Source organism: Micromys minutus, assembly GCF_963924665.1.
Source record: "Micromys minutus genome assembly, chromosome: 27".
In the NCBI taxonomy this organism is placed as follows: Eukaryota; Metazoa; Chordata; class Mammalia; order Rodentia; family Muridae; genus Micromys; species Micromys minutus.
In genome coordinates, this window is record NC_137962.1 from 41,864,480 (window position 1) to 41,891,438 (window position 26,959).

General features: G+C 50.8%; 2 protein-coding genes across 8 annotated transcripts; both read left to right on the plus strand.

Moving 5' to 3' along the window:
* Positions 1-5,429: 5,429 nt before the first annotated feature.
* Positions 5,430-11,276, plus strand: NRBP2 (nuclear receptor binding protein 2). Of its 3 annotated transcripts, XM_080939299.1 has the most exons (18): positions 5,430-5,595; positions 6,039-6,161; positions 6,231-6,332; positions 6,428-6,517; positions 6,684-6,724; positions 6,820-6,914; positions 7,020-7,043; positions 7,113-7,196; positions 7,283-7,338; positions 7,409-7,504; positions 7,918-8,050; positions 8,163-8,265; positions 8,364-8,414; positions 8,494-8,629; positions 9,317-9,370; positions 9,455-9,518; positions 9,604-9,659; positions 9,746-11,276. In XM_080939299.1, the coding sequence occupies exons 1-18, from the start codon at positions 5,473-5,475 to the stop codon at positions 9,812-9,814; spliced, it is 1,500 nt and encodes a 499-aa protein (XP_080795425.1). In that variant the 5' UTR covers positions 5,430-5,472; the 3' UTR covers positions 9,815-11,276. The 3 variants fall into 3 exon arrangements, with proteins under 3 accessions (XP_080795425.1, XP_080795426.1, XP_080795427.1); XM_080939300.1 differs by lacking the exon at positions 9,455-9,518 and having other exon boundaries at positions 9,611-9,659; XM_080939301.1 differs by lacking the exon at positions 5,430-5,595 and having other exon boundaries at positions 6,036-6,161; positions 6,463-6,517.
* A 4,738-nt stretch (positions 11,277-16,014) lies between these two features.
* Positions 16,015-26,695, plus strand: PUF60 (poly(U) binding splicing factor 60; the record flags this gene model as incomplete). 5 transcript variants are annotated; one of them, XM_080939812.1, is made up of 13 exons in its annotated part: positions 16,045-16,097; positions 17,281-17,400; positions 19,104-19,205; positions 21,240-21,335; positions 21,441-21,530; positions 22,414-22,464; positions 24,517-24,678; positions 24,761-24,853; positions 24,965-25,178; positions 25,262-25,452; positions 25,587-25,722; positions 25,909-26,144; positions 26,259-26,695. In XM_080939812.1, the coding sequence occupies 12 exons, from the start codon at positions 17,398-17,400 to the stop codon at positions 26,556-26,558; spliced, it is 1,674 nt and encodes a 557-aa protein (XP_080795938.1). In that variant the 3' UTR covers positions 26,559-26,695. The 5 variants fall into 5 exon arrangements, with proteins under 5 accessions (XP_080795936.1, XP_080795939.1, XP_080795938.1 ...); XM_080939810.1 differs by lacking the exon at positions 17,281-17,400 and having other exon boundaries at positions 16,015-16,097; XM_080939811.1 differs by lacking the exon at positions 17,281-17,400 and having other exon boundaries at positions 16,074-16,097; positions 19,107-19,205.
* Positions 26,696-26,959: the final 264 nt, after the last annotated feature.

Genomic DNA, 26,959 nt, shown 5'->3' on the forward strand with positions numbered 1-26,959 from the left:
ATTTAGTGTTTGCTATGGGACTGAAGGGCTGACAAAGATTGAGCTCGCTCCCAAAGAACTATTGCTAAGCAGGTCCACTTCCCCCGTATCCTAATAACGTTTCTCTTCTACTTCCTCTGATGGGGGATGGGCTAGAGGAGAGATTGAAAGCTTATAAAATAGGCTGCAAAATTTTTATGCCAACAGAGGGGGGCTGATAGAAGGGAGCTCCACACACTGAATGCAGAACACACATGCCTCTCCAGCTCACAAGCTAACCTTGCCTAGGATCTTGCTCTTTGATTCTTCAGGGTTTGTTCCTATTCCGTGCGCACTCTCCAAATATTCTACATGTTCTTCTGGGCATTCGAGAATGTTTGCATGTTGTGTGGTGAAGATGATGTCATTATGCAGGAAGGCAAGTTCAGGATAAATCAAGGCCTGTCATGGTACGAGAAGAAAGGATGGGTGGGAACAATGTTTTAGAAAGAGAGGGAGGAAAGAGAGCAAGGAGGAGGAGGTGCTGGGTGCAACCATGAAAGCAGATTCTTCCCTATGCATAAATACAGGTTATTAGAAATATTTTAAAGGGATGGGTATGTACAGGATTTTGTGCTGTCTAGATGAGAAAATTATACCTTATCAATTGGATCAGAGGTATTGTATGGTGTTTTTTTAAAGGTTTACTTATTTTATTTATATGAGTACACTGTAGCTGTCTCCAGACACACCAAAAGAGGACATCAGATCCCATTACAGATTGTTGTGAGCCACCATGTGGTTGCTGGGATTTGAACTCAGGACCTCTGGAAGAGCAGTCAGTGCTCTTAACCACTGAGCCATCTCTCTAGTCCATGGTGTGTTCTTTCTTGTGACGACTAAATTGAGTTCAAGAGAAAGTGAGGCTGGGGGTGGGGCACACCAAGCATGCCATGGAATTGGGATGTGTGAGCCTGGTCCACTTTCCCCGTATCCTAATAACTAACAACCCACCAAGAGAACTGTGAGTGAAAGCAGTGTGGCGGGGTGCATGCTGGACCGGCTCTCAGACCGCCTGGATCTGAGAGAAAGTGGACGTGTGGGAACTGGTCGAGCTGCCGTTTTTAATATTCACAGCATCCATGTGGCATTCTTTCCTTTATAAACAATGAGGCTCTTGCAGCTGGGAGTCTGGTTGTAGTGATACCCATAGCTAGACTGTGATTGTTCACATAGGTAAGGTGATCTTTACATTCATCCCATATCTGGTCAAGGGTCCTTACCACATTCCCAGGAGTATGTTCCTTTGTTTCTTTAAAGAACCTGGGAATTTTATACTGTTCTTATTTCTTGTTATAGTAAGAAGAAACAACTCTATGTTCAACTTTTAAATTATTTTAATTTTATGTATCTCAGTATCCTGCTTGCATGAATGCCTAGTACTCACTAGACTCAAAACAGGGCATTAGAATCCCTGGGTGGAACTGGAGCTTTAGATGATTGTGAGCTCCTGTGTGGTGCTGGGAAGCAAAGCTGGGTCTTCTGGAGAAACAGTCAGTGTTTTAAACTTCTGAGCCACCTCTCCAGTCTATGCTTACCTCTTTTCTTTACCTTTTGAGATGCAGCCTCATGAAGCTCAGGCTGGCCTTGAACTCCTTATGTAATTGTGTATGTTCCTGAACTTCTGGTTCTCCTGTTCCTCCTCCGAAGCGCTGAGATCACAGGACTATGCCAACGCGTCATCTTTCTGTGTTCCGATGTTAAAGACCATTCTCTGCAGTGTGAGAGACGGCTTAGCAGCTAAGAATGATTGCTATTGTTCCAGAGGAGCAGGGTCCAGCTCCCAGTGCACACACCAGACAGCTCGAAGTCACCTGAAACTTCAGCTCCAGTGGATCTGGCACCCAGATGACATTCATGCACACACACACACAAATAATAAAAACAAATCTTCAAAAGTATCTTTCTAAGCAAGTAATGCTAGTTTTAGAGTAACTAGATGGCCAGGTGACAATGGCACACACCTTTAAACCCAGCACTGGAACTTGCCCTGTAGACCAGGCTGGCCTTGAACTCATAGAGATCTGCCTGCATCTGCCTCCCCCTTACTGGAATGAGAAGAATGAGCCACCATCACTCATCAATAACTGCCTGGCAACGATCACTCTCTTAAAGAGAAGGGAAATGCTACATTGTATCACAAGTTCATTGGTGTTTTAGACTTCCGTCCATTTTTAGTCAATATTGAAAAGTGAACAAGCCTCCTCTGTGGCATCTCAAGCAAGAGAAATAACTTTTTTGTGTGCATTAGTGTCCTTCTTCTCTAAATGCAGCTGAATGGTTGTTGAGTGTCTCCTGCGTTCTGAATGCTGTGACTGTTGATAACCCATGTAGAGCTCAAAGCTCACCCACTGAGAGGTGTGCCCACCACACAGCTTCTTCATGTGCCTTTGCGTCTACCGTTGTGCTGACCAAGTGCAAATTGATCTGCTGGGCAAATTTGTTTAAATGAATTAAGATGTAATGCTCAAGTCATCCTTGGAAGCAGTTTGGTGAGTGTGATGGAGTGTCATCACTGAGGAGGGCCTTGTGCCCACAAAGCGCTTGGCTGCAGGGTCAAGTTCTTCCACTCAGTGCTGTTGCTTCTATTTTCTAGTAGTGACTGATGACTGAATAGATGTCTACTCTTCTGAAATCTCTTGAAACACTTTCACAAGTTCCTCTTTTGTGACCCCCCTTTTTCCACTATGGGCTCCCTTGAAGCAATGGAACCTCTCAGTTGGTCCCTTGCAAACACACACTCACTCGGGACCACTTCCAAACTTAAGAAGTTACAGAGAGGCTGCTTGGCCCTCATTGGCTGTTGTCGGGAAGCAGTTGTTTTGTGCCACATGTTTCCTCTGGGGAGCTCAGAACATCAATATTGGCTTCCTTGGAGCAAGAACAAAAGCCATTGTCCCATCGCCCGTCCAAAAGAGAGTTAGCCTCTCACTACTGCTTTCCTCTCTCTTTGAGGCAAGTTTCTAAATCCAGTCTACAGTCATGGAGGGTATTACCTAAAAGCACAAAGCCAGGTGCTGAGGTAAGGCAAGAGTCCCCCTCTCTTCCTACCTGGAATACCAAGCCTCAGGAGACACCTGTCTAAGACTTGAAAGCCACCAGCCAGAGGGAAAGAAATGGTCAGGAATTCAGAAATTAGACCACGTGTCTACCCTTCATCAGAGACAGTCTCAGACAGGGATGTGCAAGAATGGAGCCTAGGGAAGTCTTGTTGGAGAGATAACACCTGAGTCAAGACCTGAAGGAAGTGGACTCAAAGGATGACAGAAAGATGTATTCTATGGGGCTGGAGAGATGGCTGAGCTGTTAAGAGCACTGACTTGGTTTCCAGAGGTCCTGAGTTCAATTCCCAGCAACGGTTGGTGGCTTACAACCGTCTGTAATGGGATCTTATGTCCTCTTCTGGTGTGTCTGAAGACAGCTACACTCTGTGTCTGTGTGTGTGTGTGTGTGTGTGTGTGTGTGTGTGTGTGTGTGTGTGTAATCTTTGTATTCTATGTATAAGACACATTCAGCACAAAGAGAGAAAGAGGCCTGCCAAATGCAGCAGTCAGAGCCCCAGGGCACCCAAGGCAGGTTTGACCTCTACAAAGGCTGCTTATAGAAATCAGCCATGACAAAGGTCTCGTGGACTGGAACCTAGGGGAAGCCTGTGCGAGCATCCAGTTGTTCTGCCCTCTCCAGTTCTTAGCGTGAGCTTCTGCATGCAGCTAGCCTTGGTGTTATGGGTTGTTTTTAAGGTTTATTTTATGTCTATGTAATAGTGAGTGTCTGCATTGTATGTACACAGTCTACCGTATGTGTTTTTGGTGCCCATCAAGACCAGAAGAGGGCAGCAGAGCCCCTGGAAGTGGAGTAATAGGTTGTTGTGAACTAGGTGGGTACTGGGAATTGAATGTGGGTCCTCTTCAAGAGAAGAATTGCCCTTAACCAATGAGCCCTCAATGTCACAACATTTTTAAAAGTAGATTCTATCTGTAGTGTCTGGTGTCCCAAAAGGCTCTGCTAACACTGTGGTACAAGGCTCCTCGTCATTTGCATTCTTAGTAGACTCCCCAGTGTGGCTAGGGTCCCAGTAAAACAGTCACAAATAGGTGAATGCAAAGACTTGGGAATTGTCTCCCAAGCATTGTCCCTGCTCTGATTTCTGGGGTCGGTAGAAGGTTAGCCCCTCCTGATCTGCTAAACTAGCTAGCCCTTTTCAGGTGAGAACGGATAGAGGACCACAGCAAGGTGCAGCATTCTGAAAGGGCTATGACAGAAGTCAGAAGCGAGGGTGGGAGGGCAGGGGGCAGAGCTGGTCAGGGGACAGATGGTGTTTAAATCAGAGGGTAGCCAGGGTCTCTATATAGCAAGGGGAGGTGATGGTGGGTAAAAGGGCAGATGTAGGAGTGAGGGCAGTTGAGGGGTGGTTAGAGGTTTTCGGGAAACTCCACCAGATGTGGCAAGTGAGAAATGTTCCCTTTCTTTGTGTTTCCATTGCTTCAAGGGAGCCCATAGTGGAAAGGAGAGGGTCACATTTAGGGAGAAGAGAGCACTTGCCATTAGGAAAAGTAGGCTTGGGCTGGGGAGATGGCTCAGCGGTTAAGAGCACTGACTGCTCTTCCAGAGGTCCTGAGTTCAAATCCCAGCAACTACATGGTGGCTCACAACCATCTGTGCCTTCTTCTGGTGTGTCTGAAGACAGCTACAGTGTACTCACATAAAATAAGTAAATAAATCTTTTTTAAAAAGAAAGAAAAGTGAGCTTGCACACTGGTAGAGAAGCATGGAATTCTGGGCCAGGAAGAGACAGGTGGTCAGGATTTAAAGTGCATCCTGTTAGTCTGTGCTGCTGTGGATCTTTAGTGATGCCTTCCTTGGGTACCTAAGGAGGGAACTGGCCCCATTTCTAAGACCATATGGCTTCCCACCACTGAATTGCCTGCCCCCAGATTCCCTTGACTCTTGCTGCTCTCCACATCGGGCGGAGTTCAGGACATTTGTCATGGGAGCAGGATCGGGATGCGGTGCTGGAAGAACTGGCTCCAAGAGTTGGGCAGAAGTGGATCATGAAGAGGCTGACATAGTCTTCTGGGAGAAACACAGCTGCCTGGGAAACCTTGGAGAGGCCTCTGCAGGAATGGGTGGTGCCTCTGAGGGGCGCGTCTCTTTGAGGCGGAGCTATTGGGGAAGCAGGCGTGGTCTGGGTGGATGGGGCGTGCCCGGGGCGGGGCTCTGCCTCCCAGGATCGAGCTACACTCCAGCACCGGCCCGCAGAGGCGGCTCCGGAGGGGCGGGGCGGCTCCTCCCTCGGGTCCGCTGCGAGCCCGCGCCTCCCAATTCCCGGAGCCGAGGAGGGCTCGCGGCGGCCGCTCCGCTGGGCTCCAGGTTGGGCTGCCGGGCGCTGGGCCAGGGCGGGCGGGAGCGGGGCGAGGGCTTGCGTGGAGGGCGGCGGCCTGGGCTCGCCGAGCCATGGCGGCCCCGGAGCCGGCGCCGAGGAGAGGCCGGGAGCGCGAGCGAGAGGACGAGAGCGAGGACGAGAGCGACATCCTGGAGGAGAGCCCGTGTGGCCGCTGGCAGAAGCGGCGGGAGCAGGTGGGCACGGGTGCGGGTGACGCCGCCGTCCCGTAGCCTAAGGATGGAGGCCATGGCATCCGTGGGGTCGAGCCAGTATGAGGGACTCCCCGAACGTCCTGGGCTCTGGAGGCCCTCGGATCCCTTTGGCCCCAAGCCCTGGTGAGAAACCCCCATACCTTGAACACCAGTGTCATTCTGGGACCACCTCCACGTGCCTCTTGGATCCCCCACTACCCCTCTGGGGATCGTCCCCAACCTCTAAAACCTGCTTTACCTTTTGGCCCAGCCCTTGGACACCACCCCTCTCCCCTTGGGTTCTTGATCCCCAGCCTTACCACCCCAGCTCTCCCACTGAGCTGGGCAGGGCTAGCAGCTCATTCATGGTTAGGAGAAGGTTGTGGCAGAGACCACGTCCACATCCTGAATCTATTCGTATCTGGACACACATCCTTCCCACCCAGGTGAACCAAGGGAACATGCCCGGGATCCAGAGCACCTTTCTGGCCATGGACACGGAGGAAGGTGTAGAAGTGGTGTGGAACGAGCTTCACTTCGGGGATAGGAAGGCCTTTGCGGCCCATGAGGTGAGACCTTGTCTAAACCCCCTTTGCCCCATACCGTTGATTGTCCCCACGACCATCCTCCTTCCTCAGGAGAAGATCCAGACCATGTTTGAGCAGCTGGCGCTGGTGGACCACCCCAACATCGTCAAGCTGCACAAGTATTGGCTGGACGCCTCTGAGGCCCGCGCGAGGGTGAGCTAGGGGCGGGTGAAGGGCGGAGTGAAGCCACAGGCTGGGTGGGGCAGCATGGGGACCCACCCGCAACGGCGGAGCCCGCCTGCCCGCAGGTCATCTTCATCACAGAATACGTGTCGTCTGGCAGCCTCAAGCAGTTTCTCAAAAAGACCAAGAAGAACCACAAGGCCATGAACGCCCGGGTATGGGGAGTGGGCTGGGGACTGGAGGGAGTCCCGCAGAACTTAGGGACAGTGGTGGGGCGGGGGACTCCGAGAGACCTCGGTTCAGGAGTGGGGTAGCGGGCGGGCTCCGCAGGCTCAGCAGCCTCTTGGTGCCCACCCGACGGAGTCGTGCGTCCGCTGCCAGGCCTGGAAGCGCTGGTGTACGCAGATCCTGTCCGCACTCAGGTGAGAGCCTTGACCAAGCGCTTGCCCCCCTGCTCTGCACCTTTCCGGTGCTCTCTGACCCGGTTCTTCCTGCCTCCCTTCCTCTGTGCTTGCAGTTTTTTGCACGCCTGCAGTCCCCCCATCATCCACGGGAACCTGACCAGCGACACCATCTTCATTCAGCACAATGGCCTCATCAAGATCGGCTCTGGTACTGGCGAGGCGGGACGGGGCAGGGGTGCTGAACCTTCGGGAGCCCAGGAGAGACACTGCCCAGCCTCCTGGCTCCACTGACGCTCTCTCTTTCTCTCTGCAGTGTGGTACCGGATCTTCTCCAATGGTGTGTGAGGTCTCTGGGGTTTGGGGGCCGTGGAGAAGCTGGTCTGCTCAGCTCCACACTTTTTCTTAGCACTTCCTGATGATCTCCGGAGCCCTATTCGAGCTGAACGGGAGGAACTCCGAAACCTGCACTTTTTCCCACCAGAGTATGGCGGTGAGTTCTTAGACCACACTGGAGCATCTGACCTGACCTGCTGGCCCATCAGACTGACCAACCCTGCCTTGTTTTTCCCGTTTCAGAAGTCAATGATGGGACTGCTGTGGACATCTTCTCTTTTGGGATGTGTGCACTGGAGGTACTATCCACTCTCCTCATAGCCTCTGCTCTGGGTTCTACTCCATCTCAATTTGTCCCTGCAAATGCAGATGGCTGTACTGGAGATCCAAGCCAATGGGGATACCCGAGTCACCGAAGAGGCTATTGCTCGAGCCAGGCACTCGCTGAGTGACCCCAACATGCGGGTGAGAAGCTTACCTTGCCCCTCTAAGGCTGACTGCAGGTGCCCGGGCTTCTCCTTGAAGTACTGTAGGCAGGCAAGAGGTGTAGTCTGGTCAGTACATCTGAAAGTGTAGCAGGTGGCCTAAGGTCCACTGGAAAGGAAGACTCATCTAGAAGCTCACAGATTCCACCAGGGTGAACGGAAGTAGGGCATGGGTGTTTGGAGCCCAAGGCCTTCCTGTCCTCAAGGTTACAGAATCAGATCCTGAGCTGCTAATGGGATGCCTTCGCTGCTCATTCATACAGGAAGGTTCCTCCAGCGTCACTGAGGTGGGAGGAGGTGGCAGTTGGATCCGTGGGGTCTAGGGACTTGAAGGACCTCCTCTAGAGTGAGGATTTTTCCACCTGCCACCTGCCTTTCTTTTCCACAACCTAGGAATTCATCCTCTCCTGCCTGGCCCGGGACCCTGCCCGCCGACCCTCAGCCCACAACCTCCTCTTCCACCGAGTGCTCTTCGAGGTGCACTCGCTGAAGTTGCTGGCAGCCCACTGCTTCATCCAGCACCAGTGTGAGGAGCAGAAGGGCTGGGGTGGACCAGGATCTTGGGGTCAGACCATGGAAGGGTCTTTGAAGGACCCTTAGGTTGTCTCCACCTCCATGTGCATTTTTGTGGTTCGCAGACCTCATGCCTGAGAATGTGGTAGAGGAAAAGACCAAGGCCATGGACCTCCACGCAGTTTTGGCTGAGATGCCCCAGCCCCATGGACCCCCAATGCAGTGGCGGTGAGTAATGGCTAAATGAGGCTTCCCCTCCTAGCTCTTGGCTAGGTTTTGCCCTGACGCCTCTCATATCTCATGACACCTCTTCCATGCCATTCTAGGTACTCAGAGGTCTCCTTCTTGGAGCTGGACAAATTCCTAGAGGATGTCAGGTGAGAGCTGGCATAAGACTGACGAAAAAGCACTATCAGGCCTGAGTCCCCACCTACCTACCCCCTCGTCTATCTCCAGGAACGGGATCTATCCACTGATGAATTTTGCGGCAGCCCGGCCCTTGGGGCTTCCCCGGGTGTTGGCTCCACCCCCAGAGGAGGCCCAAAAGGCCAAAACTCCAACGCCAGAACCCTTTGACTCAGAGACCAGGAAGGTGAGTCCCCAACTCCTGCTGTACTGTTCTGTTTCTCAGAGCTGCCAACAACCAGGAAATGGGTGCCTTTCTCTAGGGACCCATCTCTCTCCATCTCAGTTCTCCCCAAGGCTTCCAGAGACCAAATCCAAGCTGACCCCTTTGTGGAAACTGTGACGGGACCAAGACAACCATTCTCCCCAGAGGCTTCTTGCTTTTACAGCCCTTCCCCCATCCGGTTGCATGCTCTCTTCCAGAGGCTTCAGCCACCTCAGTTCCCCATCTGGATCCAGAACCCTCACTCCGGTCTCCCCCATTCTAGCTTCCTTTCTTCCTCAGTACACCCTAAATTCAAATGCCAGTAGTCTGGATCCCGGCTGCCCAGAGAGCTAGTGGAACTCAGCCTAAGCCCCAGTCCCCTGGTGGCACCTTGCTTATGTACAGTCACACCCTGGGACAAAGCATTTCCTTGCTTTCCACAGTTTCCACTCCCCCTTACCTCTCTCTGGCATTGTATTCATCGTTCGGTACCCAAACAGAAGGCCTACTCTTGGAAGCCTTCCCTAATACCTCATGGCTGGTGCAGTAGAATGTGCCTTTTGGACTTCCCTTGGAGATGTTTACCATTTTGGGGTCTCTGCTGATCCTTCTGGGCTCCCTTGCTAAGTAGTACTCTGTGACAGGCTACTACATCTTCCCTGCCCCCAGGTTGTCCAGATGCAATGCAACCTGGAAAGAAGCGAGGACAAGGCTCGGTGGCACGTGAGTTAGGGCCCTGGGTGGGACTAGGGAAGATGGGGACAAATCAACTCTGGCGCCACCCAGATCACGCCCTCCCATCCACAGCTTACTCTGCTTTTGGTGCTTGAGGACCGGCTACACAGGCAGCTGACCTATGATCTTCTCCCAAGTAGGCTGGTAGGGGACCCGGTGGTGGGCTGGGGCTCAGACATTGGCTAGTGCCACAACTCACTTGTCCTGTGTTCTCTCTTCAGCCGACAGTGCCCAAGACCTCGCCGCTGAACTAGTACACTATGGCTTCCTGCACGAGGTGGGCTGGTGCACTTCGGGTTTGGAAAGGTACAGGGTCTGCTGAGCTGCCCAGTACTACAATGCTTCCCCACCCATCTACTGTAGGATGACCGGACAAAGCTAGCAGCCTTTCTGGAGACCACTTTTCTCAAGTACCGTGGAACACAAGCGTGACCTTTCCAGTCCTGACAGCCAAGCAGAAATACTAGGGTTGCCCACTTGTCAAAGAGCCCCACACTGCTCAAAGCTGCCTTCTACCTGTGTTCCCTGGAACTGAACACAGGTCCTGCTAGTGAACCCCCCTCCCCCAGTTTTCTGTAGCAGTGTGGGACCCTGGGGTGGTGATGGAGCCCAGAGCCTGGATGGGAGTGGATACATGTCAGTTAGGGGAACCACTCCATCTGGTACTGGACAACAGCCATGCCTTCAGGTGGCAGAGACCTAGGGAAGGAGCCTGGACTCAAAAGTAATAGAACCCCTTCAGCTGTCAAACACAGTGCCAGGCATCAGGCAGACCTCACCTAATTGGAGAGTCACAGACTAGAGAGCTTGAAGTTGGCCAGGAAATTCCATGGTCCCAGTCCCTTGCAGACCTGCCTTGAGCCCTCTCTCTGATCTTCCACACACTTGAGACCAGGACCCATGTCCTCCACAAAGCCCTTGGGCAGGATCTTTCTATTCATTGTCCCACTGGCTTAGGGGCTCATAGGTGAGGCATCCTCTGCACCCCACCCCCTGGGGAAGTTGTGTGTTGGAATCTGAGGATGTGGGTTCATGGCTCCCTCTTTTTCTCCAGCCCAACTTGTCTCTCACTCTTACTGGTTTCAAAGTCCTGGCAAATTCTTCCCCCCAGAACCACCCTGATGTCTTGGTTCTTGAACTGCCTCTCTTCCAATGTCACATTTAAAGTCTTAAATGTTTTTAAATGTATATATACATTCAGTGCATTCACGATACTCTTTAAACACTTTACATGTGAAACCAGGAGAGCTTACTATTGTAATAGGCCCACATTGCTGCTATTAACACATATCATAAAACCAGTGGTTTGAGACAACACAAATACAGCTCTGTACAGCAAACGTTTGATACGGGGCTCTCACTAGATTAATACCCAGGCTAAGTTCCTTTCTAGAAGTTGGGGCTCACCTCCTGCACCTTCAAGCTATTGGTAGAATTCACTTCCCTACAATGGTAAGGCAGAAATCCCTTTTTTCTTACAGCTGCCAACTAAGAGCCCTTCTCAGCTTCTAGAGACCACCAACTTTTCTTAGCTCTTCTTCCTCCCCCTTCAAGACCAGCAGCGTCAAGTTGAATCTTTGTCATGGACTAGCTGTCTGGTTTTCCACTGCTAGGAAGTGTCAGGGCCTTTTGTGAGTAGGCTGGACCCACATGGATAACCTAGGATGATATCCTTTTCAGGGTCTGTAGATTACCCACACCTGCACAGTACCTTTTGCTATGGAGACTAATCATCCTGGGTTTTGGTGCTTAGAGAATAGACATGGGCGGTGGATGTATGTGGCCTACCATGCCATCTTAACTGAATCCAAAACTTAAAGCAAAATTGTCATGGGACATTTAATAAATTAAACGAACTCTGGTTATGCATGGTCTGACATAGCTTATTTTTAAAATCCACAACAGATTGTACAGGTAATTAAACTAAACTTGAAAGCATCTTTTTTTGTTTGGTTTTATTTTGATTTTTCACGATAGGGTTTTGTGTGTGTGTGTGTGTGTGTGTGTGTGTGTGTGTGTGTGTGTGTAGCCCTGGCTGTCCTGAAACTCACTTTGTAGACAAGGTTGACCTCGAACTTAGACGTCTACCTACTTTTGCCTCTCAAGTGCTGTTATCAAAGGCATGTGCTGCCATCCCAAGGTTCAGCTTATCTTTAGAGAGAGTCTTGTTATTCTGTCCTACTTGCCTGGAAGTCAGTATCCAGACCAGGCTGGTGCTGTCATTATAGGTGTAAGCCATCATGCTTTATTGCAGACATTGTTTTAAAAGTTGACTGGCTGGGGAGGGTCAACAGTGAGTAACAGATGCAATACTCTACCCCGATTTTACACAAATTCAAACCTCTGAGCCTCAGCCTGTATATTAGGGTTCTCTAGAGTCACAGAACTCATGGAATGTTGCTATATAGTAAGGGAATTTATTGTAATGATTTATAATCTGTAGTCCAACTAACTCAACAATGGTCAGCCTTCTGCAAATGGAAATTCCAAAACTCTCGTAGCTGCTCAGACACATGTGGCTAGTTTCTGTTTAAGATGGAATCCTGAAGAATTTGGCTCTAACAGATATGCCAGCCCGCTTTGTCCCAGGATGACCTTGAACTCAGAGATTGGCTTGCCTCAGTCTCCTGGGATTAAAGGGTATACCACCTTGCCTAGGCCTAGGCTTTTCAAGGCCACTATGCCTCAAGGTCTCCATGTCAAGATCCAGGTCAGAAGCCTGCATCTTTCAGCCTCAAGATCTGCATCACAGGTGTGCCCTCCAATTCTGGATTGGAGTTCATTCTAGATGTAATCAAGTTGACAACCAGAAATAACCATCATAGCCTTGGAACTCACTACATAGACCAGTCTTGCTTCAGTTTTACATAATGCTGGAATTAAAGGCATGTGTCACTATGTTCAGCCACAAGCATGCTTTTAGTCCTGTCTATTGGTTTTTATATAGTAGGTGTCTCTACATGACAATCTTTAAGACTAGTCAACTACCCAGCCTCACTCCAATTTGATGGGCATCACCTATGAGTACTCTAGTTCTATCAGTGTAGGTTTTAACAGAGAACAACCTGTCCTACATTATATTTCCACTGTTGCACAATTTTTGTTTTCTCTGGAGTTAATAATTTTCCTTTTTAGTTCAGACAGCAACCTGTCGGAGTTAAGTTTTTGCTTTTTGCTTTTTCCACTATGTGGGCTCAAAGGATTGAACCCAGAGTCTCAGGTTTGGTGGCAAGCCCTCTTAACCGCTGAGTTACTCCCGGGCTCTGCCCCTTACTCTCCTGCATGTGTTTGCCATTAATTCATCTTTGGGATCCACTCTCTGGATCCCACGGAGTCCAGCCTGCTCTTTGTTCTTGTATTGTGGTTCAGTCCTCAGTGTGGGTTACCCTGCACCAGGATCTGCATACCTCCCTCTCTTCTCTCTGGGTCCTATGCATTCATCTCCATTTACCCCACTTAAAAAGGAACATCCTTCAGATTTCCAGAGAAAAGTGGATGGGAAATTGTGGAATTTGCCTGTTTGTTCTGATTTGAATCTTAGACATTTGAAACTGTAACAAGGTAAGAGCAGTTTGTTTAGCTGAAAACCCTCTCTCCTCAGGACTTAAGGGTATCATGTTACATTCTTCTAGTTCCAGGAATTGCTGTGCTTCTGAATTCTGACCTTTTGTGTAAGAGCTCTTCGGTTTCTCCTCATCTTTTCTTTGCCTAGTGTTTTGGAAATTATCAGTGACCTGCTACAGTAAAAAGGAAAAAAAAAGACGTTTTTTTTTTGAATTGTTTATTGATTTCTCTATTTCCTGCATAAATTATTGAGACATTAGATTTGTCTTTTCTCTTGTTTTACATGTATTTATCAGGTGGTTATGGGTAGGCACAAGTGCAGGAGCTGCTCGTGAGAGGGCTCAAGGGCAGAGTGAAGGCTTCACTCTTTTTTTTTTTTTTTTAATTTAATTTTGTTTTGTTTTCAATACACCCCAATCGAAGTTTCCTCTTCCACCCTCACAGCTTCCCCTCCCCCATCACGTCCACTCTCTGTTTTCCTTTAGAAAAGAGCAGGCCTCTCAGGGAGATCAGCCAAACATAGCATAGCTAGATATGACAGTGAGGCACAAACCCACATATCAGGGTTGGATAAGGCAACCCAGGAGGTCAAAAAGGGTCCCAAGAGTAGGCAAAAGAGTCAGAGACACCGCCATCCCCAAAGAAGACCTAGCATAGACCCTGTGAGTCCTGCTTAGCTGAACCAGTGGGTAGAGATCTCCAATCTGTGCTCTCTCTCCATCTAATGTTTGGCTGTGGGTCTCCACATCTGTTCCTTCAGCTGGCTGGCAGAGGTGTGTCTGATGACAAGTATCCTAGGTGCTCATCTGGACTTCTGTTGACAGGTGTGGCCTCTGGCAGAGCAGAGTGACTTCCAAAAGCAATTCCTGGGGTTCTGGTGTCTTACAGGAGCAGGACTTCAAGAACCTGGTCTAAGCTGGTCTGTGGTGGTACTGAGTTAAGGCCAGCCTGATCTGTTTTGTTTTTCTGAGACAGGATCTGTCTAGTTGGAAGTACGTGGAGGCCTCCACCTCATAGAGATCTAGTGCCTTGCCCATACTTGGAGGCACTTGAAAGCAGTTTTTGCTAAAAAAAACAAAAAACAAAACTTAACTTTTGACTTACAAGATGTTTAAAACAGCCAAATACTGTCACCATGAAGTCTGACCTCTGTTTAGCTCTCAACATCTCAAAAGTTTTAAAGTTTTTATCGGCTTGCCAACAATTTTTCTGAAAAGCGAGGCCCATCACTATCAGAGGGTGGTGCCTGGGGTTCCCCCTGGTGGTGGTGGTGAGACCCAGCCCACTCAACATTCTCGGGTGTGTGTGTGTGTGTGTGTGTGTGTGTGTGTGTGTATGTGTGTGTATGTGTGTGTGTGTATTTTCAGAGGCTCTGGTGGACCCATCTTATTCTAAATCTTGAAGAATATTGACTAAATGTGATTGTTTCGTTTTTCTTGGAACTTTCAACTTTATGGGGTTTTTGTTTTGTGTTTACTTTTGTTTTGAGACAGGGTCTCTCTATATAGTCCTGGCTGTCTTGGAAGTTGCTTGGAGCTACTTGGAAAGGTAGTCCAGACTGGCCTCCAACTCACAGAGATGCTCCTTGCCCCTGCCTCTGGGATGCTGGGATCAAAAGTATGTGCCACCACACCCAGCTCAGCTTTATTTTTCAACCCATTGAATCACTCATCTGCAGATTTTTGTTTTGTTTTGTTCTGGGGTGGGGGGTTGTTTTTCAAGACAAAAGTTTCTCTGCGTAGCCCCTGTCTGTCCTGAATTATGTAGACCAGGCTGGCCTCAAACTCTAGAGATCTATTTCTGCCTCCCAAGTGCTGGAATTAAAGGAGTGCACTACCAGCACCTTACCTGCCTGCCTATCTATCTCCATCTATCTATCTGTCTGTCTGTCTATCTATCTATCTGTCTTTAAACTTGGGAAGAAATCTAAGTTCATGGTCGTTATTTTCTTGTTTGGGGGAAACAAGATCTTTGGTTATCTTTGATGATATTGCCTTCCCAGTTTCTATTCTTATTTTTCTATTTCTTTTATTGTTTTGGTTTCTTCTGTGTGATATTTCCTCATGCTCTTGTGCTTGGTGATTCTGGTAGGTCACTTGTGCTTAAAAGTGAGATGCTAAGCAGGGTCTCAATGCTTCTTTCCCAGAATGGAGCTAATTTCTAGCCACTGTTGGCAGAGGCAGACTTACTAGTATCATGTAGTAGGGATAGAAGTCTGGAGGCACCTTTTTTTTTTTTTTTTTTCTTATCTGTACTTTTCAGAGAATTCTAGACACAAGCATCACAAACCAGTCTGCTAAGGCCCTCCCCTGGCTGCCTAGCATTCTACTTCTCTGCCCACTTAGGCTTTGCTTTCAATAGAGCTCTTTCCGGTTTAAAGGAGTTCGGAAGGGAGGGGGGAGATATTCTACCGTATTTTGCTAGAGTTCTCTATATTAAATTTTAAACAACTCAGGGGTGAAAAACACAATGGCTATCCGGTTTAGTTTGTGGGTGCCTAAGCTTACAGATGTGGTTGGTGTCTTGCAAGGCAACCTTAAGGCCTTGGTACTGAGTGCAGCTCAAGGCAAACGTCAGGGCAGCTCCTCGCACCGCACAGATGAACATACAGATTTACACATAGCTCAGGACTTGGGGACTAGCGTGTACATTTATGCCCACAGGACTGTAACCATAGGACTAGCTGGGGAACCATCTTTTGGGTCCATCTGCATGTCAAACGCCCTAAAAGGCTACTCTCTCACTAGGAGTTTCTATTTCAAAATAAATGAGGACTCCTGACTTTAGATGTTTAGTGCAAAGACGAAGGATGTCCTTTTGTCTCAGCTGTCTACAAAAAGAAGAAATCGGTCTCTCTTTTCCGCTTTCAGCGAATGGACTCAACTGAAATAGGATGCTGGTAAAATCAGTCAGACGGAACTGATTTAAAAATGTTGACCCCGAGGGTAGGGCTCTCCCGCTCTCCACTTCAGTACTCCGTTCCGCCCCGCCCCGGAAACGCGTTCCGGTCTCCGCTCCCGTAACTAGGCGGTATATCGCGAGAATTCCACGTCCGGCGCCCAGATCGCGCGAGACTGCGGAGGGAGCTGATGCTTGTGGCGCGCGCGGCGGCCGCGACGGACGCAAGATGGCGACGGCGACTATAGCTCTCGTAAGTGAGTCCCTCGCGGCCGGGGGCGGCCGTCAGCTTGTAGGAGTGAGTCGTAGGCCGGGACAGGGTGCGGAGGGGACCCTGGGTGCGCAGCGGCGTGACCGGGCCTCCTACGGACTTTCCTGTGGTCCCCGGCACGCGGGGCGGAGCGGGAGCGCGCGGCTGTGGCCGTGGCTGTGGCTTGGCTGCAGCTTCCGGCTCGAGGACTCCAGTTTCCGGCAACTGGGCGGGGTGGGCCGGCTGCGGGCTGCCCAGCTGGATACCGGCGGGGCGGGCCTCTCTTTGCTGAGGCTGGGCGACAGTTGTCTAGGCGTCCGGCGGCCTCCGGGAGTCCTGGCGCCTGCTCCAGATCTACGCGACTACGCCCGGTGTGGGGGACGCGGAAGGGGCGGATTCACTGGCATTTGCTCTACGCCATGGTGCACAGAGAAGCGGGTTCCCCATTCTATTACCCCGCAGAAGGGGAAGAACATCCCCTACACCTTTCAAGCAGTCATTCTGTCCCTGGCTCTGTTGGAGAGCCCTACAGTCAGCGCCTTCCTCTGTCACTGGTCTGGTGGGCATCATAAGACTATGCTAACTCCTTGTCTTGTGATGGAAGCTCCAAGGGCTTCGTTCTGCCCTGCTCAGTGGTCAGTCAGGAATGTTCGGGAGTAACGACCACAAGTCTTCCTCCCCACTTGCTTTAGGAACTGCTTATCTCTTGAACCTAAACCCACTTCGATCCAATCTTTTATTAGCTGCAATCCTCATCCAGAGGGATGAGGCAAGGTCTGAGACCACTTAAGCAGGTTTCTGGAGGCCAGACTTACGGTAGGGTCAAGTAGTGTACACAGGCTGTCATTCCTCAGCCCTAGCTGGGAAATGCACCTTCATATTGGAAGAGGGGCACTTGAGAGTTGAGATCTTGATGACTGCCCTTAGCTGCCTGTGATGATGGGGAAAGGGGGCAGAATATAAGATATTTTGAACAACACTGGAGGAGAGTGGATGCCTCATTTCTAGGTAGCCCCTGGTGTTTATGCAGACTGAAAGGTTAGCCTGACACTGCTGAAAGGTGGTGTCATTGTTGAGATGGGCTCAAACAGTGAGTCTCACCACTGAAGCAGCTGGAATAGTCTTTGCCAGCATTTGACCATGAGGCCAGGAGAATTGTCTTTCTCTTGTTTTGCTACATCCACAGTGCTCAGTCCAACCTTGGCTACCCAGGAAGTAGCACTACACCCTTGAAGGGACCTGAACAGATGGAAGACAGCATCCTCCAGCCAGTCCTGTTCTTGGGGGTCTGGCACTGCTCTCCATGGTACTCATGTTGCTAGAATCTGTGGCTTGCTTTCCATATGCAGAGCCTAAGGGACTTCATGGAAAATGATCCCGTAAATCTTCGCTACTGCCTGAGAGATAGGCCATGCCCCTGCACAAGAGGAGCTTCAGGCCTAGATTTTAGGTGATTTGCTCAGGTTACTTAATGTTTTGTAATGGAAATAACTTTTTATTCTGAACTGGTGAAGGGTAAAGCTTGGCTTGCGTACCTGAGACACTCAGCAGCAAATCCCTCAAGGGCTCTTCCCCTCTTTCACCATGGCTGAGGTGCATATTAGTAACCAGCTGTGATAACAAATGATAATTTTCTTTAGGCTCTTCCAGTGACTGGTTAGAGCAGAGTTTTAGACTCTGTATTAGAGAACTCTCCATTGTAAATGAGCTAAATTTGGTCCTATGTAGTGTCCACAGGTGAGCTTTCTCTGGATTGTGCATATGCATTGTCTGCTGCTTTCAGCACTTATTCCTGTCCCTGGGCGCTACTCATTTGAAGAGGCAGAATGTTATATGTGTGTCTCAGGGTTAACATTCTCACTAGTGTCTGGCTAGTGTCGGAAGCATGCTTTCACTGTGGGTGTTAAGAAGCAACCTCTATTCTGTGGATGCCTGTGCCACAGGAGTCACCACTCCTCTAGCTTTCTTTGGGATATCATTTCTGAGTCACAGTGGAGAAAAGACAGACAGTAGTACACACTCAGTGTTGGTAGCACCAGGAGTAGCTCCAAGAATAGGCTGTGCCAGCCATAGTTTCTGGTTCCATCACAAGGTCTTTGTAGTACATTAGGTTGTGCTGCCAATCCCTCCAGAAGCCTGATGACCTGAGAGACTTTGTCCAAGTTGCCAGCCTCTGGCTTTGTTTCTAAGAATGGGCACAACCATCTCTATGTCTTTTGATACTTGTGGATCATGCACTTTAGCTGATGGTAGGGTAAGCACATTCTTCTGTTACTGCAGTCCTCTGCGAAGTTGGAGTGGGTTTATGGTCCTTCTATCATATCATCCCACTCCTTACCATATTGCCCACCTTTATCTGAGGTCTATCAGGTGGCAGGGACCACACCACAGGCTTGATGGGAGCTCCATCTCCTCAGGGCTGCTACCTTTGGACAAGTATTCTCTGTGTCCCTTCTGATGGTGAGAGCCAAGCTCTCAGTTGCCATCCTAGGACAGTTTTTCATTTTGTGTGCTGGATGAGGGAGGCCTGGGTTTACCCAGAGCTCATAGAATTGCTGGAATAAATGTTGAGCTAAGAAGCCTAGCCCAAGTGGTGGAAGCAGTGCTTCTGCTTCCATGAGAAGGATGGGAGGACACAGCCAGCTGGTCACCCTCTCATCTAATCTGGCTCAATCTATCAGCAGAAAAGGGTGGCATTCTTTGGCCTTGGGCTACAACACTGCTTGCTTTTGTCCTTGTCCCTTGCTGGAAGAATGTCAACTTGGGCCTGGCCCAGCTGCTTCTCTGCTTTCTGTCGGTACCCTGGGAAGCTGTGTATATGCTGGCAGGCTAGAGGGTATAAGGGCAGTACAAGATGGGAATGATTCTGGGAGTAAATACTCAGTGGACCTTCTTAAGTTCTTGTCCAGCTTCCCCTATTCTATATGGGAAGGCAACCTTCAGCTTTGGAAGAGGAGAGGGTCTGGGTGATAGGTTGTATGACTATTTATATTTCCCTCCTGCCTGCAGCAGGTCAATGGCCAACAAGGAGGGGGGTCGGAGCCAGCAGCAGCGGCTGCAGCAGCGGCGGCGGCAGTGGTGGCAGCAGGAGACAAATGGAAACCTCCACAGGTATTATTAACCTTAAACATGATTTTTCCCTTGCCTGCCTGCCTGCCTGCCAATGCATTTCTGGGCCTAGAGAGACCTGATTGGGCCAAGTTGGAGATTTGGGTGGGGAAAATCTTGAGGCCTAGCCCTGCCCCCTCCTCAGCCTGCTACTGTTTGGTTTCTTTTCTGTGAGAGTCTATCTAGCTTAAGCCTTACAGGGCCTGACAGTTTGCTAGCCAGGCAGCAGGGGGAGGAGTTGGGGATGATGGGAATAAGTATGGTCAGCCCTCAGTGGTGCTGGCTCTGAGCCATTAGCATTGTGCAGAAGGATGGGCCCTCTGTTTCAGAATGTCAGTGTTGTGTCTAGAACTAGAAATAGGAATTTTCATTTTAGCTCTTTGTTTTCATGTAAATAAAACAGCAAAATAACATGTAAGTCAAAGCGCATGTGTGTTAGGGGACTCCCCTCACCTTCATGCTTTTCTGGAGTTATGGGTGGGCATGGATGTATTTTGTTCTCTAGTTACTGGCCCATGGGAGTAAATCTTCAGGGATGTAAAGCTGGGCTCTGTTGTTGCTAGGTGATAGATTCTTTACTCCCTCCTCCGCAAGAGTCCCATAAGGTTTCAACAAGATACTATGGTGGCCTCTGGCTAGGCCTCCAGGCAATGGAGTGGGGGGGGGTGCAGACAGAGCTATTGGTATGCATCTGTGGATCTTGGGAATTTGTGGGGGCTGAAGCTCTGTCCTGACTGGCTGGCCAGTGTGCTTTTGGTTGGTGGGAGAAGGGCCTTTTGTTCATCAAGACAAAGAAGAGATTGAAAAGTTTCTAGGGGGCTGAGAAGAACTGGCATTGATTTCCATGGTGACAGCCTACTCTAGTGTCACAGTCTTATAGGCTTGGGGCCAGCTGGGAGGGCAGAGGACAGATCTAGTATGAGCCAAACTGTAGTCCCATCCTTTGGCAACTCTCGAGGGACTTTAGGGTCTTCTTGAGGCTGTCCCATAGGGACCTTATAAGCTTTCTACCTTTTGATCCTTGAACAGAAACTTGGCACTCTGGCATCCATGATGGAGTTCCATGGGATTTGAGTTGGTCAGACCTGTCCTATTTTCTTTGTGTTTCAGTTCTTGTCTGTTACTCCTATGCTGAGGGCCTTCCTTTCTCTGCTGTTGCTCTCAAAGGCTGTGTCTTAAAGCCTAGAAGAGTAACCAGAGGTATATTGGATTAGTATTTACATAGGCTAGCTCTTTCCATTACTCCGAGGGTCTGCTGACTCTGACATTGTGCTTTCCCTGTTTACATGATTGTGTTCCTCTTTTACACAACTTAGGAATGGCTTCAAGGGCAACTTAAACACAATCTTAATAGTGTTCAAGTTTCAAGCTCTTCCCACTGGCCAGGACTGCCTGTTCTACATTAATTTGGCTAGGGTGGAGCTCTGTTAATAGGCTGTAGCCCTTTGTAGAGCTCATGAACTGAGGAGTAACACCCACCCTCTGGAAGGTGTGTTTTGAAAGAATGTCTTCAAGCCTGAAATGGGCATTGTTGGAGGAAAGGTCCCTTACCTTTGCTTGTTTCTGGTGTAGCTTGAGGCTCTGGCAAGGCCTTTTGAGGAAACCAAGAGGTTAAAATGCCTGGTAGCCTATGAATAATGAGACTTTAGTCCTGGTTCTGTGTTTTGGGCTCTGGAGGACAGTAAAGATTGACTGCTCTACAAGACTTGGGATAGAGACTCTGGAATCAAATTGTCAACAAAGACAGGCAGACTGCTCTCCTGTGTTGCATGAAGAGGCCATTCATTGTGTTGTCCTACAGGGTACCTGCCTGGTTAATTATGTCCCATCTACAAGTCATGTCTGACAAAGGCCTGAGTGGGTACAACAGTGTCTGAAGGGAAGGCCTGTATTCTAACCAGGCAGGAGGTAGTTTGTATTGAGGCTTATCTCTTGCTTTAATTCAAGAGTCTAGGAATAAATGACCTGTGGGGTTTCTAGAACCACATGAGAAATGTTGAGTTTGCTGCTGAACAACTCCCCTGTTTCCTACTCCAGGGCACAGAATCCATCAAGATGGAAAATGGACAAAGTACAGGCACCAAGCTCGGGCTGCCTCCCCTGACGCCCGAGCAGCAGGAGGCCCTCCAGAAGGTGAGAGTGCATCTCCTGGGCACAACAGCTTAACCAGGGTTGGAAAGGCGGGTCATCCCCCTGCAGGCTGGGCCCCCCAGTGCTCCTCACTGCCATCTCTTGCAGGCCAAGAAATACGCAATGGAGCAGAGCATCAAGAGTGTGCTGGTGAAACAGACCATCGCGCACCAGCAGCAGCAGCTCACCAACTTGCAGGTGAGCCCTACCACCCTCATGCACGCCACAGCCACTATCTTGGGGCAGGCTCTGCTGGAGGCCCTTCTGCCCAGCCTGGGCCAGGAAGCCTCCACTGCCCCTCCCCACTACCTCCACCATCTCCTCCTCTTCTCTGCCTCCTCCTGTGCCTGTGGCCGACTGCCCCCAGAAGGTGTTATCACTCTCAGACTCTCAAGATTCATTCTCTGGACCACCAGGGTCCTCTCTGAGGCATGAGTGGCCTGGCCTTTCCTCCGGTTGCTTGATAAGGCCCCTCTCCACCCCCTTCCCACTCCTTCTCTGTAGCTCTGCCCAGTTCTCCTTCTTGGTCTTCCCACTAGATCCTCTGGGTCTTACCACACCCTTGTTACCCAGGTTGTGTACAGCCATGATGGCAGCATGTTGATTGTGATCCTCCTTGCCCCTATGGTCAGGCCTTTATCCCTGGGGCCCTCGATTGAAGGGGCAGTCTAGGGGTGTGCTCCACTGGGCCCTACCTAGGCTAGAGGCTGTGATGTCTATGGAAAGAAGCCTATGGAAAGCTGACAGGTTCCTGGGCCTTGAGCCTTCCCCATCCCCAGGTCCAACCCTCAGACATTCATACTGGCTGTTCACTGTGCTCTGTCCATCCCTCTCCTACCTCCCTTCCTTCTGCCCTCGCCGGTCCTGCTGCAGAGGCTGTGGGGCGGGGCACCAGGGGCTCTGAAGCCCCCCCTGGGCAGGTGCCAGTGACCAGCCAGAGTGGCCAGCAGTGTGGGAAGGCAGGCGGGCCTCCCTGGCAGGGCGGGGACTCCGCGCCTTGCTGCTGTCTGCGTGAGGTGTTAACAAGAGCGGGAGACTGCTCGGCTCCAACAGACTGAACTCTGTCTTTACTGTCTTTCAGATGGCAGCAGTGACAATGGGCTTTGGAGATCCTCTCTCACCTTTGCAATCGGTCAATAGAAATGCTCACTTCTTCTGGGGCTCATGTCCTTAGTCAGGGCTAGAGGGGGGCAGTGCAGCCCACTGCTGGGGACCTTGCTCCTCTGGCCGGCCCTGCCCGCCAGCTCTGGACGAGCACAGCAGAGCGCCAGGCATGGTGGGGCCAGTGGTGTGGGCACTCACCCCAGGACCGCCCCTGGGGAGGCCTCCATCTGCTCTGAGGGCCCACCTTAAAACTAACCGGCCAGGTAACTGCGGAGGGCAGCCGCGGCAGCCAGCCAGGGAGGGTAGCTGCCAATGCCAGGCTCATCTGTGCCTTGCCACCCCATGTGGGGGATGTACCTGTGGGCCTCCAGCTCCGACAGTCTCCAGGCTGCCCAGGCTCTTGGGTTGGGGTCAAGCTCCTTGATAAGAGAGGGGTCCTAACTGTGGCCCCATCATGCTCTGGAGGGAGGATGGATGGATGGGATGGGGGCTGGGGGCCTGAGTGAGCAAGAGAGGGAAGGGCAAACAATAACTTGGGTCATAGACCTAGCTCTCAGCTAGGAGTAGAGGTCACATGGCCATGGCTGCATTAAGCAGAGGAGTCTGGGAAGAAGATGGCTCTTCCTTGCCCAGAGGCAAGTTGAAGTGGCTAGGCCCTATCCTGGGGAGATCCTGTGGGAAAGACATGGCCCTTTCTCTGGGGTGTCCACTTGGAGGGTCACCCCTAGATGAGTTGCCCTCACATTTGAGACATGACATACTCTTGTGTACTCTGGAAAGCATGTCTGAAAGGGAGCTGTTGACCCTCTGTGGATTCCTGGGAGATCTGATCAGAGAGACCTGTAGTTGGGTAGTCTCCTCTTGAAGGGGAGACTATGCACTCTCTTTTCAAACTGTGGCCTGAAGGATAGATTTGGCTTTATTTCTGCGTTGGGCTTAGAGAAGGGGTGACTACCATTGGGCCCTTCATCTGGACAGTAGCCTGAGGCTTGTTAAGCAGCCAGTTTGAGGGAATGGCCCCAAATTCAGGGAGCTCCTAATGTGAGGAAAGATAGGCCCCACCTGGATAAGTTGTGTTAGTGGACCTTTTAGTACTCTCTCTTAGGGAGACTGGGCTGTACTAGGCCTACTAATGTCTGAAGAAGTAAATTGGTCTCATGCCACTGGGACCTTTGTTAGGGTGAGAGGATCCCTTGTTTGTGTTAAGGAGGAAGGCCCTAGCCCGTAGGGCCCTACCTGTGGCCCCATTATGTGTGGCTCTAAAACCCCCTGCCTGGCATATCTATAAAGTGCTGAAGGAGCCTGTCCCAGGGCATGAGTGGTCCCTCATTACAGTGGCCCAGCTCACTGCTAGTTCTGCCAGCTTCCCAGCCCTAAGGATCCCTGAGGCTTCATCATTGGGTTCTCTGCTGCCTTGTGATGCTCTTACTTGGGCCAGCTCTTGTGGCTACAGTCATGTGCTCCCAGCAGTTCTTTTTTGTGGGTGGTGTTGGGATGGGGAAAGTATAGAGCACACTTAGTCCTCACCTGTCTCCCTGCATGAGCACTTGCTCCTTGTTCTCTCCAGAGAGCCCCTTTCTGGGCTCCCAAATTCCTTCCCTGGGATCTCTTCTGGGCAATGGCTGCCCTGTCTTCTGCCACCCTCTCTTCTGGCCTCCATGCCAGTAGGTGTGTCTGGCTTGGACAGCTCCTCCTTCCCTCTTCTGTCCCAATACTTGGATGGGCTAGTGGGAGGATCTCCCAGCCCCGCCCAGGTACCTGGCCTCCAGACTACAGAAGTGGGCTGAATAATAGGTCATTCAGCCTTGCCTTCTTACCACCTGTCAGCTCTGCTGCCAAAGTCTGTCTGGGGCCTGGGTGGGCTGGGTACTTCCATGTCCTGCTGTTGGGCCTGGCCTTCCTTGGGTTGGGGTCCTGCTGACCCCTAAACCCTGGATGCAAGGGCCCAGCCTGCACCTCAGTGCTGCGTGGGGAGTCCTTCCCACAGCAGAGCTGGGCGGGTGGGCCAGGATGGGAGAGGGCTGCTGAGTCACCCACCTTCCTGACAAGCCAGTGGCTCTCTCCTTCTGTCCTGCTGCAGATGGCAGCTCAGCGGCAGCGGGCACTGGCTATCATGTGCCGGGTCTATGTGGGTTCCATCTACTATGAGCTGGGAGAAGACACTATTCGTCAGGCCTTTGCTCCCTTTGGCCCCATCAAGAGCATTGATATGTCCTGGGATTCAGTTACCATGAAGCATAAGGTAAGCAGATCAGAGCTACCCCCACACCCTAGCTTGCCCTTCTATCTGCTATCCTTGCCTTATAACACCTTCCTGTATTTAGGGCTTTGCCTTCGTGGAGTATGAGGTCCCAGAAGCTGCACAGTTGGCTTTAGAGCAGATGAACTCTGTGATGCTTGGGGGCAGGAACATCAAAGTAAGGACAAGAAGGTTTGGTCTTGAGCCTAGAGTAATTGAGTGCTTTGTGAAGTTACATACAAGCAGTCACCACAGGCCTAGGCTGATGTTTGTTTTTGACCTTCATCAGGTGGGAAGACCTAGCAACATAGGACAAGCCCAGCCCATCATAGACCAGCTGGCTGAGGAGGCTAGGGCTTTCAACCGAATATACGTGGCCTCTGTACATCAGGACCTGTCTGATGATGACATCAAGAGTGTGTTTGAAGCTTTTGGCAAGATCAAGTCTTGTACACTGGCCCGGGACCCCACAACTGGCAAGCACAAGGGCTATGGTTTTATCGGTGAGTTTGGGACAGGCCAAGGAGAAGAGAAAGCCCACCTCATACTGGGGCTGGCTTTTCTCACTGCTCATCCTGCCCTGCAGAATATGAGAAGGCCCAGTCGTCCCAGGATGCTGTGTCCTCCATGAACCTCTTTGATCTGGGTGGCCAGTACTTGAGGGTGGGCAAGGCCGTCACACCCCCCATGCCCCTGCTAACACCTGCCACGCCTGGAGGTCTCCCGCCTGCTGCTGCTGTGGCCGCAGCTGCAGCCACAGCCAAGATTACAGCTCAGGTGAGAGCTGATGCAGTGATGTTTGTTTGACAGTGGGTGGACAGACCCACTGATCCTTCGGGAACTGGCTCTTTAGATGGTTTTGGGTAGAGGACCCAGACTAGAAACTGACTACAGTTGCCTTTTGGTTTCAGGAAGCAGTGGCTGGAGCAGCAGTGCTGGGTACTTTAGCCACACCAGGACTAGTGTCCCCAGCACTGACACTGGCCCAGCCCTTAGGGGCCCTACCCCAGGCTGTCATGGCTGCCCAAGCCCCTGGAGTCATCACAGGTGAGTATGAGTGGATTGGGTTCTCCACCATTCCTTTCCCTCTCTAGGGTCTGCCTTCAGCTTCTCAACCCACACTTCAGTGTAATTCCTTGAACCCAGGGCTGGCTGGCTATAGCCAACCAACTCTCTATTCCTTCCCAAGGAGATTGTATGTGTGGCTATTAAACTTGGTTGGTTTTACTGCAGGTGTGACACCAGCCCGTCCTCCTATTCCGGTCACTATTCCCTCTGTGGGAGTGGTGAACCCCATCCTAGCTAGCCCACCAACGCTGGGCCTCCTGGAGCCCAAGAAGGAGAAGGAAGAGGAGGAGCTGTTTCCTGAGTCAGAGAGGCCAGAGATGTTGAGTGAGCAGGAACACATGAGCATCTCTGGAAGCAGTGCTCGCCACATGGTCATGCAAAAGCTACTCAGAAAACAGGAGGTAGGTAGTGGGCTAGTGCCAGTGCCACCTCTGATAGTGTGGATGTAGTGGTCCATAGTCACAGCATTCAGTTGTCTTTCCCACAGTCACAGATTTCAATTGTCTTTCCCCCAGTCTACAGTGATGGTTCTCCGAAACATGGTGGACCCCAAGGACATCGATGATGACCTGGAGGGAGAGGTGACAGAAGAATGTGGCAAATTTGGTGCTGTAAACCGGGTTATTATCTACCAAGAAAAACAGGGCGAGGAGGAAGATGCAGAAATCATCGTCAAGATTTTTGTGGAATTTTCCATGGCCTCAGAGACTCACAAGGCCATCCAGGCTCTCAATGGGCGCTGGTTTGGTGGTCGCAAGGTGGTGGCTGAAGTGTATGACCAGGAGCGTTTTGATAACAGCGACCTATCTGCGTGACTTTGGCCTCGTTTCCTGGACTTGCACTTGTCCCTTACGTCCTTTGGGTTTTGTAAAGTGTTAAAAGTGGTGTGTCCCTGGGACCAGGCGCTCTGCCCTGTAGTGTACATAAAGATGCAGATACTGCTGGCCCCTAAGTCCCTGTGTCTGAAGTTGGTCCCATGATCCAGGCTGGTTGTGTGTAGAATGTCTATCTGTGTTCCAAGGCACCAGTGACAAAGAGTGTTAAGCATGCTGTGCAGGGGTGAACAGGAGGGATCAAGGTTTGGGGCAGGCATTGCTTTATCTCCACATGTGGGGAGTGCTGAGCCCTAGCTCAGTGCTGAGAGCAGTCCAGACTCGGAAATCTGTAGGATCCAGGACCAAGCGAGCAGTCAGGAATCTTAAGTTATTATGGTTGC